Source organism: Phodopus roborovskii, unplaced genomic scaffold, assembly GCF_943737965.1.
Source record: "Phodopus roborovskii unplaced genomic scaffold, PHOROB, whole genome shotgun sequence".
Classification (NCBI taxonomy): domain Eukaryota; kingdom Metazoa; phylum Chordata; class Mammalia; order Rodentia; family Cricetidae; genus Phodopus; species Phodopus roborovskii.
In genome coordinates, this window is record NW_026125052.1 from 349037 (window position 1) to 362512 (window position 13476).

A 13476-nucleotide genomic window follows, 5' to 3' on the forward strand; every position below is an offset into this window, starting at 1 on the left:
TCAAGGGTGTGAAGTAAAGGGGGCACAGCTTGACAAGGCCCTTCCTCCTGGGACTGACTTCTGGAAAAGGAAGCTTCCAAGCGCCCAGCAACCAGGTTGCCTATGGAAACAGAACCCATTACCATTGTTGAGCCCTACTGCTGGCCTGCCTATTGAGCTGCGCATCTTAGCAGAAAAAATGGCAAAGTCACACATGTCTGCGTGACTCCAGTGGGGCACAAAGTGTTTGTGAACCACTCAAGTCAGCCCATGTTAGGGGCAGGGGTTGTTCACAGGATTGGGCATCAGGAAAATGACAGGGATAGGAAAGCTTTTATATACACATTCCTCCTTGCTGGTAGAAGGTTGTGTGGTAAGGAGCTGCTGTTCAGATCTCTTCTGTTTGCTTCTGTTGTTCCATCTACCTTGTAGCCTTTCCCTTCCTTCCTACTGACAGATCTTTCAAATCCATATCAATGCTGTCATTTCTGAAGGCTTTCCTCCCCAAGATTCCTTCCCCACCTGACTCTGATGTAATCCCTTTCTTATTCCACCCCAGTGTCTAACAGTACTGGGCAATTTACAGCAAGAAGCCTACTGTGTGTCGTTTTCTTTTCTGTTGCTGTGGTTAAAATACTCTGACAAAAGCAACTTATGTTTGGAAAGGGTTTATTTTACTTCGTAGTTCAGGTTATAATCCACTATGGCAGGGAAGTCACAGTAGTCTGTCAGGCATAGTGAGAACACTCTTTATGCTTAGCGCGCTCAATTCATTCAGTCCAGGGCCTGGCCCTGTGGTACTGTTCACATTAAAGGTAGGATCTTCCTACTACTACTAAGCTGGAGAGGTAGTTCATCAGTTAAGATCATTAGTGAAGACCCAGGTTTGGTTCCTGGCATCTATATGGCAACTTTAAACAATGGTTTAAAACTCCATTCCAGGGGATCTAATGTCTCTTCCGACTTGAATGGACACTAAGGACACACATGGTGCACAGACATGCAGGTAAACATACACATGAAATAAATAAAATCTTTTAAATTCATGTTTAAAAAAAGAAAAAGGGAAATCCCTTCCACGTATGGCCAGTGGCTTAGTTGATTCCAGACTCATTCAGGGTTTCTGACTGTCCTGGAACTTGCTTTGTAGATCAGGCTAGCCTTGAGCTCACGGAGATCTATCTGCCTCTGCCTCCCAAGTGCTGGAATTAAAGGTGTGTGGCACTACTGCTGGGTCAGACTCATTCAATCTTGTCAGCAAAGATTAACCATGACACTATGTATCAAGAAAATATGGATCATTGGGCTAGATGGGTGACTCAGTGGTTACCAATTGTTGCTCATACAGAAGACCTGAGTTCAATTCCCAGCACACTCATGGTGACTGACAACCCCAGTTACAAGAGATCCAGGAGACACACATGTGCTGAACATATATGTATGCTTGCAAAAAATTTATACACATAAAGTGGAAAAACAAATCTAAAAATATATTAAAAATATGGATCATTGAGTTATCTGTCTTAATATAAATAAACTGACATGATATGCTTTTATAAGCTACATAGATGAGGATAACATTACTCAAATGGGATTCCTATAAAAATTACTTAATCTGAGTCTAATTATAAGGAAATAAGCAAATCTAAATGACAAAATATAATCTAAACATCTAACAATTTCAATACTCTTAAGGACCAAAAAAAAAAAAAAAAAAAAAAAAAAGTTGTTCAGCCAGGTGGTGTAGCACACACACTTGTAATTCCAGCCCGAAAGTTCAAGGCCAGTCTGGGCTATGTACTGAGATCCTGACCCAATAGACAAATGTCTGGGCATGGTGGGTCAGCTGTGTAACCTCAGCGCTGGAGATGGAGGGAATTATCTTAAGTTCCAGGCCACCTTCATCTACATAGGGAGTTCCAGGCAACTCAGGGCTTTGTAACAAACCCCCTCTCTCTCTCCCTCCCTCCCTCCCTCTCTCTCTCTCTCTCTCTCTCTCTCTCTCTCTCTCTCTCTCTCTCTCTCTCACACACACACACACACACATAGCCAAAAACTGTGTTAAAGAACACTGAAAAGGCCGGTTTTGGTAGCACATGCCTTTAATCCTAGCACCCTGGAGGCAGAAGCAGGTGGATCCCAGAGAATTATAGGCCACCCTGACTTACATAGTCAGTTGTAGGCAACCAGGGCTACACAGTGAGATCCTATTGTGTTTTTTTTCCCAATAATACTTAAAAGATATACCTCTAAATACCATGTGTGTACTGAATTAGACTCCCCCCACTCCAGGCAGGGGTTTTCTGTGTAGCCTTGGCTGTCCTTGAACTCACTCTGTTGATCAGGCTGTCCTTGAACTCACAGAGATCTGCCTGCCTCTGCCTCCCTAGTGCTGGGATCAAAGGTGTGCACTACCACTTCCTGGCCTGACTTAGAGTCTTGCATTACCGGGAGAGTGGGAGGATGTGATAATATATATTTGGTGATTGTGCTTTAGGAAATAGTAATGTCATCGTTAAGTTTCCTGTGTTTTTCACTTTGTAGTTACATTCTTGTTATTAGTAGATAATACTGAAACCCTTAGAGGTGTAGTGGTATTGCATATGCAGCTTTGAGGGGCTCAGAAAAAAGATGTTTAACCAGAGAATTTAAAAGATTTGTTTGAAAATTTTTTGTGTTTAAAAATTTGTAATTTGAAGCTGGGCAAACATGTAGAGATTTATATTAGATCTAATGGGTTTAGAAACTTTTAAAACTTGCTTTCCTTTCGTTGTAGAATTTTGGGTAAATTTCATTTTACCATGATTTTTACTGAGTGTTGAGATGGTGAGATGGCTCAATGAGTAAAGATGTTTGCTGCACATGCCTGGTTACCTGAGCTTGACCCCTGGACCTCATGAGAAGATAAAAGGAGAAGATGGAACCCACTCACTGTGTGCCATGGCACATATGTCCATTCTCCCAATCCTTTCTCTCTCTCTCTCTCTCTCTCTCTCTCTCTCTCTCTCTGTGTGTGTGTGTGTGTCTCACACATAATTTAAAAATGAAAACCATAAACATCTAATATCCACTCTGAAGTTATAAAGTAAAAAAGGATGATGAATGTGAGGAGGTGAATCAGTGCTGGGCACATAGTGCTCAAGTAATGTTATCTACATCTATGACTACATCTGTTATCTGTATGTTTTCACCTGAAGGGACACATAGGTGGGAAAGGTGGACTACCTAACCCCCACCCCAATGTGCTGGTACAGTTGGTACAGTTATCAAAAACTTTAAAACCTTGTCTTAAATAATGTAGGCCTCTGAAATTGTCCTTAAGTCCTATTCTAGGAATAATAAAATAGTGTTAGAGGAACCCACTGGAGATAAGGCATGTGTCAGCTAAGGTGGAAGGGTCAGTCGAATCCCGAGGAAGCAGGCAGGGAGGTGTCGTGGCAGGGATCCAGATAAATCCTGGGAGACTTCTAGGTAGTACATCATGATACTTCGATTTCAACCCTAGTTAGTCCATAAGTCACTGGTTACTTTACCAGCTTTGCCTATTTTCAGAGGTGTTTGCTCCCAGCCCTGCTAATTGCACAGTCCATTCTTCCTAAATTTGGTGTTGATACCAGATGTGTGCCTGAATCTCTGCATGCTTAATGCTTGTAGGGAAGAGGTTCCTTAGGAAGAAATCAAACCAGGAGCCAGCTTTGTCCTTGCCTCAGAAGTTTTATTGAAACGCTAATTTCTTGGATTTGCTGTGCAGAGCCTGTGAGGGCCTGAGATATGAACCATTTGTACATGGCTCTCCATTTTCTTATTTGCTTGAGATATACATAGGCTTCTTTTCTTGTCCCCAAACCAAGCTGAGGAGCCTGAAGCTCAGAGCCTGAAGACTTCCTGTTGTTACGGGGCAGGGCCTCAGTAATCTCCTGGGCTCTAGGAGAGAATGCTGTTACAATTTCTATGGTATGGTAGCATCTATGCCTCCCAGGAATGAGTGGGAGCAGGGGGTTGCTGAGTGGCATCCCCAAGCTGGTTAGGACTAGAGCAAGCCATGACAGGTAAGTTATACAGAATGAGGCTCAAGAAACCCTCCGTTCTACTTCATCTCCAAGTAGTTGATGTATTCTTGAACCCACTTCTTTTTAGGGTTGGCACACACTTGACGGTTCCTTCGGGTCACAAAGCTGTAGGAGAGAAAAAGAGGTTAGTAGCAAGGCAGCTTTTGGTGTGAGGAGACTGAAAAACATAAAAGAAAATGGTTACAGAGTTGGATAGGGCATTTTTTGTAGCTCAGGACTGTTTGCTTCCTTTTAGAAAACATTTCTTTTTCTGCTGTAACTAAAGGCTCCAAGCTACAAGCAGAGTTCCATTCATGTTAATCCCCTACAAATACACACAAATCTGAAGCTCAGCACGGAGAAGGCCAAGCCCTGGGCTTTTCTTGGCTCTTGCCTTATGCTGAGTGCTGAATTTAAAGAAGTTGAGTATTGATTGTACTTAAATCAGAACCTGAGCTGAGGAAATTAAGAGGGTACCCTAAGACTGGCTAGTGGCACTCTCAGCCTATAGATAGCGAGTCAGAAGACCAAGATACCAACTCCTGCAGTCAAGATTGCTGGGGCCTTCATTTCCTCCTCCTTTATATAGTATGTGATACCAAGAACAAGTCATCTTGACTAAGCCTTCCTCTCTTTCTTCCTTCCATTTTTGGGGCCCCTTGCTCATCTGATTTCCCTTTCCATCTGTCTCTTAAGAGCGGTGTCCTCAAAGACAATGCCCTTTTGAGTTCTTTCCTGCTCTGACCCAAGGTGTGGCATAGAGTTGATGCTTGGTAACATTTATTGAATGGATGAATGGATGAATGAATTGCATTCATTTCTAACACATGCGCGCGCGCGCGCGCGCACACACACACACACACACACACACACACACACCATTTAGATAATGACAATAGAATGTTGATACTTCTTTATACCCGTTATGTGCCAAGGGATGGTCCAAGGACTATTATTCTCTCTGTGACCTAGTGAAAAAAGTGCCTTAATTACCTTCTTTTGGAACCACCTCAGAGAGGCTGAGGGGCCCCAGCTTGTCAAATGGTATAACTAGGATTCTAACATGGCAGACCAGCTCCGTAGCCAGGGATGGCCAAGATAATACAGCCTAGCTTCTTTTTATTGGAAGTTCCTGGACCCTTTCCTCAGCTCTTTGCTTATACTCCATCCAACATCTCAATGGATTGTCTTGCTGGAACTTTGCTTGGTTTCTTCCTCCCTTATCCAGTTTGCCCTCTAGATCCGTATTGTGGAATATTATTTTAACTGGATAAGGATGTGTTACATTTGTTATACTGTGGAATATTACTTTAACTATGTGTAAAAAATAGCCACGGATGGCAATTTTATTCGTCTCTGCCTACTCATAATAGGTGCAAAAGGAATGGTTTCAAAAATACTAATTTTCAGAGCTAAATTTAGTAATGCTAAATATTAATATTACACTTTCAGTAATTCACCAAAATCCAAGTTAATCTTTGCCAGGGTCACAAAAATCTTTGGATTGGGGCTGGAGAGATGGCTCAGCAGTTAAGAGCCCTGGCTGCTCTTCCAAAGGCCCTGAGATCAATCCCAGCAACCACAGGATGCCTCACAATTATCCATAATGAGATATGGTGCCCTCTTGAGGCCTGCAGGCGTACATGCAGGCAGAACACTGTATACATAATAAATAAATAACTTAAAAACTTTTTTATTAACATTCTTCAATCTTTTATTGTCCCATCTTTCTTTTTAATGATTTATTTCATGTATATATTTCATCTGCATGTATGTATGTGTACCATATGTGTGCCTGTGCCTGAGAAGTTCAGAAGAGAAACATTGGATCCCCTGGAACTGGAGTTGTAGATAATTGTTGAGCCATCATGTGAATGTTGGGAACTGAACCTGCACCCCCTGCAAGAGCAGCCATGGTACTCTTAACAGCTGAGCCATTTCAATAGCTCTCCATTTTCATTCTGTAAATCATTAGCATCTTAACTCTCTTAAGCTACTGTCACTAAAGACTTTGGAAGGAGCCCCAGAGACAGGCTCCATCTCTCACTTGCTGTGCAGCATTGAGTAAGTCAGCAAACACCTCTGAATCTCAGTTTCATTATGTGAGAGACTTGTGCATACCAGGCAAGGCTATGCACACAGACATGACACTCCAGTAAGTAGTCCCTGTGTGTCAGGGATTATTATAGTTCCCCAAATCTATCCATATGTACACTTAAAGCTGAATCTCATTATAACTTCTTAAATAGATAGGATTTTTAAAATTTTATTTACTTGATTGAAATTAGGGTTCTGACCTTGACCCATCCTGTCCTTGACCCTGCCTAGTTCCTCAGAAGATTAGCTCAGAAGATTAGGGTATGAAATATGGAAATTTCTGGCTCTTAACTGGAGTGGGATGATGGAACAGATCTTCTCCAGAGCATTTCAGCCTGTGCTAAAATAAAAGCTGGACCAACAAAAGTTGGTGTCCTAGGAATTGTGCCTGTCAGAGTAGGCAGGATCCTCTAAGGCAGTGGTTCTCAACCTTCCTAATGCTGCGACCTTTTAATACAGTTTCCTGTATTGTGGTGACTCCCCACCATAAAATTATTTTTGTTGCTACTTCATAACTGTAATGTTGCTACTGTTATGAACCATAATGCAAGTATTTCTGAGATTAAAGTTTGTCAAAAGGGTCATGGCCCACAGATCGAGAACCATTGCTCTAAGGACACTGTGTCTAGTTCTTTTTATATTAAGGTTGGAAGCTCTGAACTGGAGATGAGCAACCATGGCTATTCTAAAGGATGTGTGGGGGTGATAGGAGGCACTCTCTAAGAAAGATCATGCAGGGCTGTAGTCAGGGCGTGGTGGGGGTAGGGTGGGGTGGTGACTTTTATACCCAAAAGAGGAACCTGTGGGGTTGAGACTCACACGACTGCAAAGTTGGAGCACTTGCTGCTGGTGTAGAAATACTCCTTGACATGGACACGAGGCAGTGCTAGGGAGAGATAGCCAAAGCAGCAGGGAGTTGTGTCCGAGCCATCTGGGAGAAGGAGGAGAACTTTTTATTAATTGCTGGTTATGCTGGGCGTTGTACCGGGCTCTTTACATGATTTATCTTGAAAGCAGTGTTTATTGTCCTTTCTCTTGGCAGAAATGGAGGCTCAGAGGACACAGTGGCCACAGTGGAGATTTCAACAGGAGCCTGAAAGGATCTATCCAAACCCTATGTGGTCCTAGAGCCCAGCTCGTGCTTTATGCTTTGTACTTAACACTGGCTGGCTCCTTCTCCTCTCTGGACCTTCTTGCCTTGTTCTTTCTGCCCCTTTTAGTGGATTCAAAGCTCAGTTCCTTTGAGATATAGAATAAGATCTAGGGAAGCATCCAAAGCCAAACTCCATAAAAGTCTTCTAAATGGGGCCTGCCCTGAACAGAGAAGCTCTGAGTGGTCCATTAATTCAAGACACCACTAAGTGGCACAGTTGTCATCCCACAACAGAGCTGTGGTTCTTATTTCCCAGGCAGATAGGGCTGGTTGGAACACCAGTTTCCATACTCTAATAGTATGCACCCTTAGACAAGGATCTGTCTCCTTGGGCCTGTGTTTACCACCGTAAGTCAAGAACAGACACTGAAAGACCAATTATATTAAATAGGATGGCACAAGTAAAGGGATCTGTGTGATGCTTGACCTGTATAGGCATGTAGTTCTCTCTCTCTCTCAAGCCCTATTTCATTCCAAGAAAAGAGAGACTATCACACCTCAGGCATTTAAAAAACTATTAGACATTTCTTAGAATGACAGATATGAGTGAGTCCTTTTTCAAAGTCAGCTCGAGCTACCCTGCCTTATGGGATGCCCAGCACCAGCCTACACTTAAGGAGAGCCCGCACAGTTCATAGTGTAGACTTTGGAGACACAGAAAAGTTTATCAGGGGATCCTGCCATAATGTGGCTTAGAGATCTAACAGGGATGACAGGATCACTGCGTCAATGATACATAAGAATGTACATGATGTTGAAGCAGTATACATACTCTGATTACAAAGAGGAGATAGTCTGGGGTGGCAGGGTGGGGTGGGCATCTAGACAGAGTATGAACAGTGGTGGTCAGAACCCTGGACTTACGTGGGGAGGCAGATGTAGGAGCGCAGAGAGTGGCAGCAGTGAGGATGACAGCGAGGACAGCTGCAGAGATCTTCATGGTACCTGGGGCAGAGGCTGTGAGAGATGCATTCATTGTCTCAGGACCCTCGGCAGCAATGCTCTGCAGCTCAGACAGACCTTTTATAGGGAGCCAGGGTAGCAGAGGAAGTGCCCCCCCACCCTCCACCCCCTCACCCCCCCACCCCTCCACCCTCCCCCACCCCCACCACCGACTTGGGAAGTTTCCACAACAGACACCAAACACTAGTTGCTGTCACAAATGAACATACACAAAATGGAAAAGGAAACTGAAATCACCTTCAGAAGTGTATGACTCTGCCTCTACTGCTCAACAGTCCAAGTATGACTTATCAGCTCCCTTTCTGCCCAAACACAGTAGGGGAAAAATCCCTTCCTCTGCTCAATCCTTAGATCTTCCTTCCCAAGCAGGCCCTCCCCAGATAGCAGAGAGAGCTGCTGCTTTATGGCAAATGGGGGTCGGTTAAGTTAAGGTCAAGACCTATTGATCTTCACTTGGCAACTTCCCAAGTTCTAGTCCAGGCTTGGTTTTTGTCTTCCTATTTTCTCCATGGAAGAATATTTGTCATGAACATACTATATCAGAAACAGAACACACTTGTGCCTTTCTACAATGTCAGACTTTATTGATAACAATAAATTAACAAGGGATTTGTTGACAGCAATTTGCCAAGCAATCTTGATTTCCTTTATAACCAGGTAGATATAGAGAGGTATCTACTGTGTGGTGTGTGATCTGAAAGTTAATATTAGTAATTAAGATAGGGATAAAAGAACTGTGTCCTGTCTGTCTATCTATCTATCTATCTATCTATCTATCTATCTATCTATCTATCTATCTAACTATCATATCTATTCTTATCATCTATATATCATTTATCTGTCTAGGAGCTAGAGGAACTAATAGGGAACCCCATAGGCTGCAAAAGAGTCTCTATAGGGTTAAAGATTAAAAACTTCTGCAGAACCAAGCTTCAGGGTTTCAGGTCAGAGCTGAATCCAGATTCTAGTCCCAGCTATAGGAGCAAAATGTAAGAACATGGGTGGTGTAGAAGTGAAAGGGAGGACTGGAACCAGTGGACAGTGGACAAACAAATGGATGGCAGATGCACTAGTGAATGGTAATTCCAACAGGCCATGCCACAGTGGGAATGGGTCTGAGCTCAAGTTCTGGGACAGTCTGGAATTCTCTGTCTATCAGTCCTGTGACACACATACCATGTGGCCACATGACAGGCAGATGGAGGGAGGCTGTTACTTAACATCATGTTAGGTGTTCTGAAACCAGCTGTGTGTCTCACTTTGGTCCTGTCTATAACTGGACATTGAAGGATGGGGACTCCTTGAGCCACTGGGTTAGAGGTAGGGACCTCACTCCATTCTAAAGGATTTGGTACATTCAGAATTAGGGACAGTGTAGCCAGCGGATAGGGGCCGAAATTGGTTTCTGAATAAGAGGTAAGTATTTTTCAGCAGTGACCAAACTGATAATTGAAGAGTAACTAGATACTGAGAACACTCTTTCCTTGTTGTCACTCTCTCTCTTCTTTTCATTTTTTCTTTTTGAGGCAGACAGCTTCTTTCTATGTAGCCATGGCTGTACTAAACTTGTTATATACTTGTTTTATGGGGTGAGGCTGGGCTTGAACTTGCAGCAATCCTCCTGTCTGTGCCCCATGAATACTAGGATTTTCAAATGTGTACAGCCACACCCACCATGTAGTATCAAAACTTGGGAGGCTGAGGCAGGAGGATCTCGAGTTTGAGCCTTTGAGGGAGTTGCTTAAGTTTAAAGAGGTTAAGTGCGTAGCTTATGGTCTAACTTGCAGTGATAAATCTCACTGAATTAGTCCCCACTTTCTACCACCCTTCATTATTGCTAGAGAAACCCAGCAGCTCTTGTCGAGGCTCTGAGATGAAGTGGGAGGAGGGAGACGGACAACACACAAGTAAATATACACTCCCCTCAGTTGTGAACCACTTCTTCACGACCCTGTCTCCTGTCTTTTGTGTTGAGAAGGGGCTCTCACACTGTGACTCAGGTTAACCTTAAACCTCTTCATTCTCTGCAGTGCTTGACTCTTAACTCTGTGTGCATAGAATCTTTTACAGATTTGTTTATTTTCTCTTATGTGTATGTGTGTGCAACGGCTGACAAGCATGTACGCATACAGTATACATACTGACAAGTATGTGTACCATCTGTGTTCAGTGCTCTTGGAGGCTGGAAGAGGGTATTGGACCCCCTGGAGTGGAGTTACAGGCAGTTGTGAGCTTCCCGCTGTAGGAGCTGGGAATCAAACCTAGGTCTCCAAGAGCAGTCTTAACCACTGAGCCATCTGTCTAGTCCAGAGCACAGCATCTTACCATGTTTGTCTTCTATTTGTCTTTGTATTCTTCCCCTTCTTTTCAGCAAATGTTTTGGATAGGCTAGATACTAAATCAATGGTGACTTAGTGTAATAATTTCTTATGGTATATTTACTAAGTACTTATGGCTTGTCATGAAGTTTTGACATAATGACATGTTTACAGCACACACATGAACACAGTTGTCTCCTCATATAGCCACCACTTTGTATTTATGTGTTATAACCATCTGAAATATCTCACCAATTTTCCAGCACCAGACGTGGTATGACTAATTGCAGTCTCCAAGCTGTGTTTTAGATCTGCAGCCTTATTCATCCTGGGTTGCTGCAGCTTTGTATACCCCTGGGCCGCCATCCCTCCATGCCCCCACCTCCCTGCCCCTTATAACCGAAGATCTACTCTTGTTTCTTAAGACTGCGCATAATGATGAGGCCGTGCAGGGTTGTGTGCTCTCTATTGCTTTTTAGTGACTTTGAGCAACTTGCTATGTCCTTTGGCCTTAAGTCTTCCTCTATGAATTGAGAGACTGCATAGAATCTGTGTTGGTTAATCAAGTCATTTAAGATAAGATGAAAGCGTGATCTTTATTATTATGATTAATTTTTAGAGCCCTGAGCAGACATACTTGGAGGCTTCTGAGTCCTTGCTGCCAGCTCTTATCAACTCTCACACCTGTGGTGTGTGTTTGTATTATCCTCTCTGATAGGCACACAGCCCTCCAGGCACGTGCTACCCATCTCTCTGGCCTGGCCTAGCCTCTGTTCTGTTTTCCTTCCTTCATTGACTCCTTTCCTAAACTTAGCTGGCTCTTGGCCCAGTCAGACTGACGTTATGGAGTCAGTTGCAGCCAAAGAAACTGAAACTCATTTCACACGAATTCTAGTGTTTTAGTCAGACATGGGGTTTTCCCCATGATTGTGTGGGTCACCCTGGCTCTTCTGGCCACTCCTATCAAAGTGTGGGAAACAGAGAAAGTCCAGTTTCTAGGCATCTGGGCTCCCAGGAAAGCCAGAAGCAAAGCCATTTCCTCCCATGGGCTTTTGCTTCCCCATATGCAGACTGAACATGCGTCTTGATCCTTCCTTACATTTGGGGCAACAAATTGCTAACTTGGACCCTCTGCTTCCAGAGGGTCCCGTCTCTAATGCCTGCCGTCATAACAGCTCTACCACATTCAGACTCGATGCTTGTCACCTAGCTCCACCAGCTCTTCTCACCTTTACCACACAGGACAGTGGCTCTGAACACCCATGTGAGCTGCAGCTGGAGACCACATGCAGTGTGATGATGATAAGAACTGTGTTTGGGTCATACAGGACCCACCACGGGTCACAGGAGTGAGTGAGGTCGGGGTGATGGGGGCATGTGTTCTTCCAAAATTGCTCATCAACAGATAACTGTAGGCCCTTCTCTTCCATGAGAGGAGTTCATTTGCATTGTTTTCTTCTGCATATTGCTTCTAGGATTCCTTTTTTTGTTTCATACCCTCATGAAATTTTTTATCCTTTACGCTTTAGGAAAGCTTACTGCCAGAGCAGTTTTGCTGCCCTCCCCTCCAGAAGGAAGTCAGATGGAGCAAGGCAGACCTGAATTTGAAATCAGATAGCACTTGCTGTCTCTGCACCTTTTGTTAAATCTAGCTTTGGTTTCTCTTATGGAAACTGGGCTTATGACACCGGGGATGACCCAATGGAGGCAGTCAGGAAATGGCCTCTTTTTGGTTCTAAGTGGGTACTTAGAAACCAGTCTCCAGATTTCCAAGCTCTGGCATTTCTTTCCTTACTATCCTCACCTTCCCAATAAAGAGATCATGTCAGCTGAGACTTTGGAGGTACATGGCGAGAAGTGGAAAGCCGAAAGTGATGCCTATCAGGTTGGACCCTTGAATCAGCTCAAACACTCGGGCTGGAACTCTGAGAGATTATTCTGCTTAGGAAGAAGCCGGTGACTCATACCATGTCTCTTCTTCCTTCCTGGCTGCCCCACCCCCTGCAGGCCAGCACACAGACCCCTTTAGATGATCTTGACAGGCTTAAGAAGGAAGTGGCAAAAAAGTGCCTGGATTCTGCCCCGTTTTTTGATCTGGCCCCAGAAGGTCCCTTGTTCCTTATGATTTTCTTCCAGTCTCATAGATGGGGGTCTCCAATTCCTGGTTTTTCAATGCTGCCTCCCCTTCCTCCGTTGCCCACCCCTCAGCACTGAAGCCCTCAGAGTCTTCTACCCTCAGAACCTCCCTAGGTCTTTAGTGTTAGGAATGCCAGGATGGGTAGGGAAGTCCCCTTGGGGAATTTCGTTGGGTTGGAGTTTGGAAATTCTGCACCTTAGTCATTGATCTACACAATCATCTCCATATCTCCAGTCTACTAACATGCATTGTTGACAAATTATAAAGTAATATTTGTTGACTCAGTCAAGAAGGTGATGTGCTGGGGGTGATGAGGAGTGGTTTATAGAAAGATCACACCATAGGAGATGTGGCTTGGAAGAGGGGCAAGTGTCAGAGTGTTGTTTCTTAACTGGATACACCCTGGTCCTGTAACACTGTGGATTCCCGGTTCTAGGGGAGGAAGCACAGCTTTGTCATTTGCTTGCTGGGAGAAGACATCTGACCTGTAGGAACATCGAGAACAAATACCTTGGGGAGGAGGGGTGATTCCATGAAAAAGTGTCAAGGTGACCCTTGAGACTGAAGCATGTATGTTGTGTATAAAAGCTAAACAAATAAACTGACCAATGCCCCACTCACTCACCATCCCTGTATCCATCCACTCTCATCCATCTATTCATCTTGCCTAGGGGATGCACCACCCCTAGTCCTCTGGTAAGAAAGATCTAGGATCTCCTCATAAGGGATTCATTAACAGTTAAGACAGATGAGGACCCAGGGAAAAGAATCTATAAACAT

At 43.9% G+C, this 13476-nt stretch overlaps 1 protein-coding gene across 1 annotated transcript; it reads right to left on the minus strand.

The window, feature by feature from the left end:
* Nucleotides 1–3681: 3681 nt before the first annotated feature.
* Ccl5 (C-C motif chemokine ligand 5) lies at nucleotides 3682–8266 on the minus strand. The gene is made up of 3 exons (XM_051183158.1): nucleotides 8143–8266; nucleotides 6945–7056; nucleotides 3682–4154 (listed from the first exon to the last, which is right to left on the minus strand). Exons 1-3 carry the CDS (start codon nucleotides 8252–8254, stop codon nucleotides 4067–4069), a joined length of 312 nt encoding a protein of 103 aa, XP_051039115.1. The 5' UTR covers nucleotides 8255–8266; the 3' UTR covers nucleotides 3682–4066.
* Between the last annotated feature and the right edge of the window lie 5210 nt (nucleotides 8267–13476).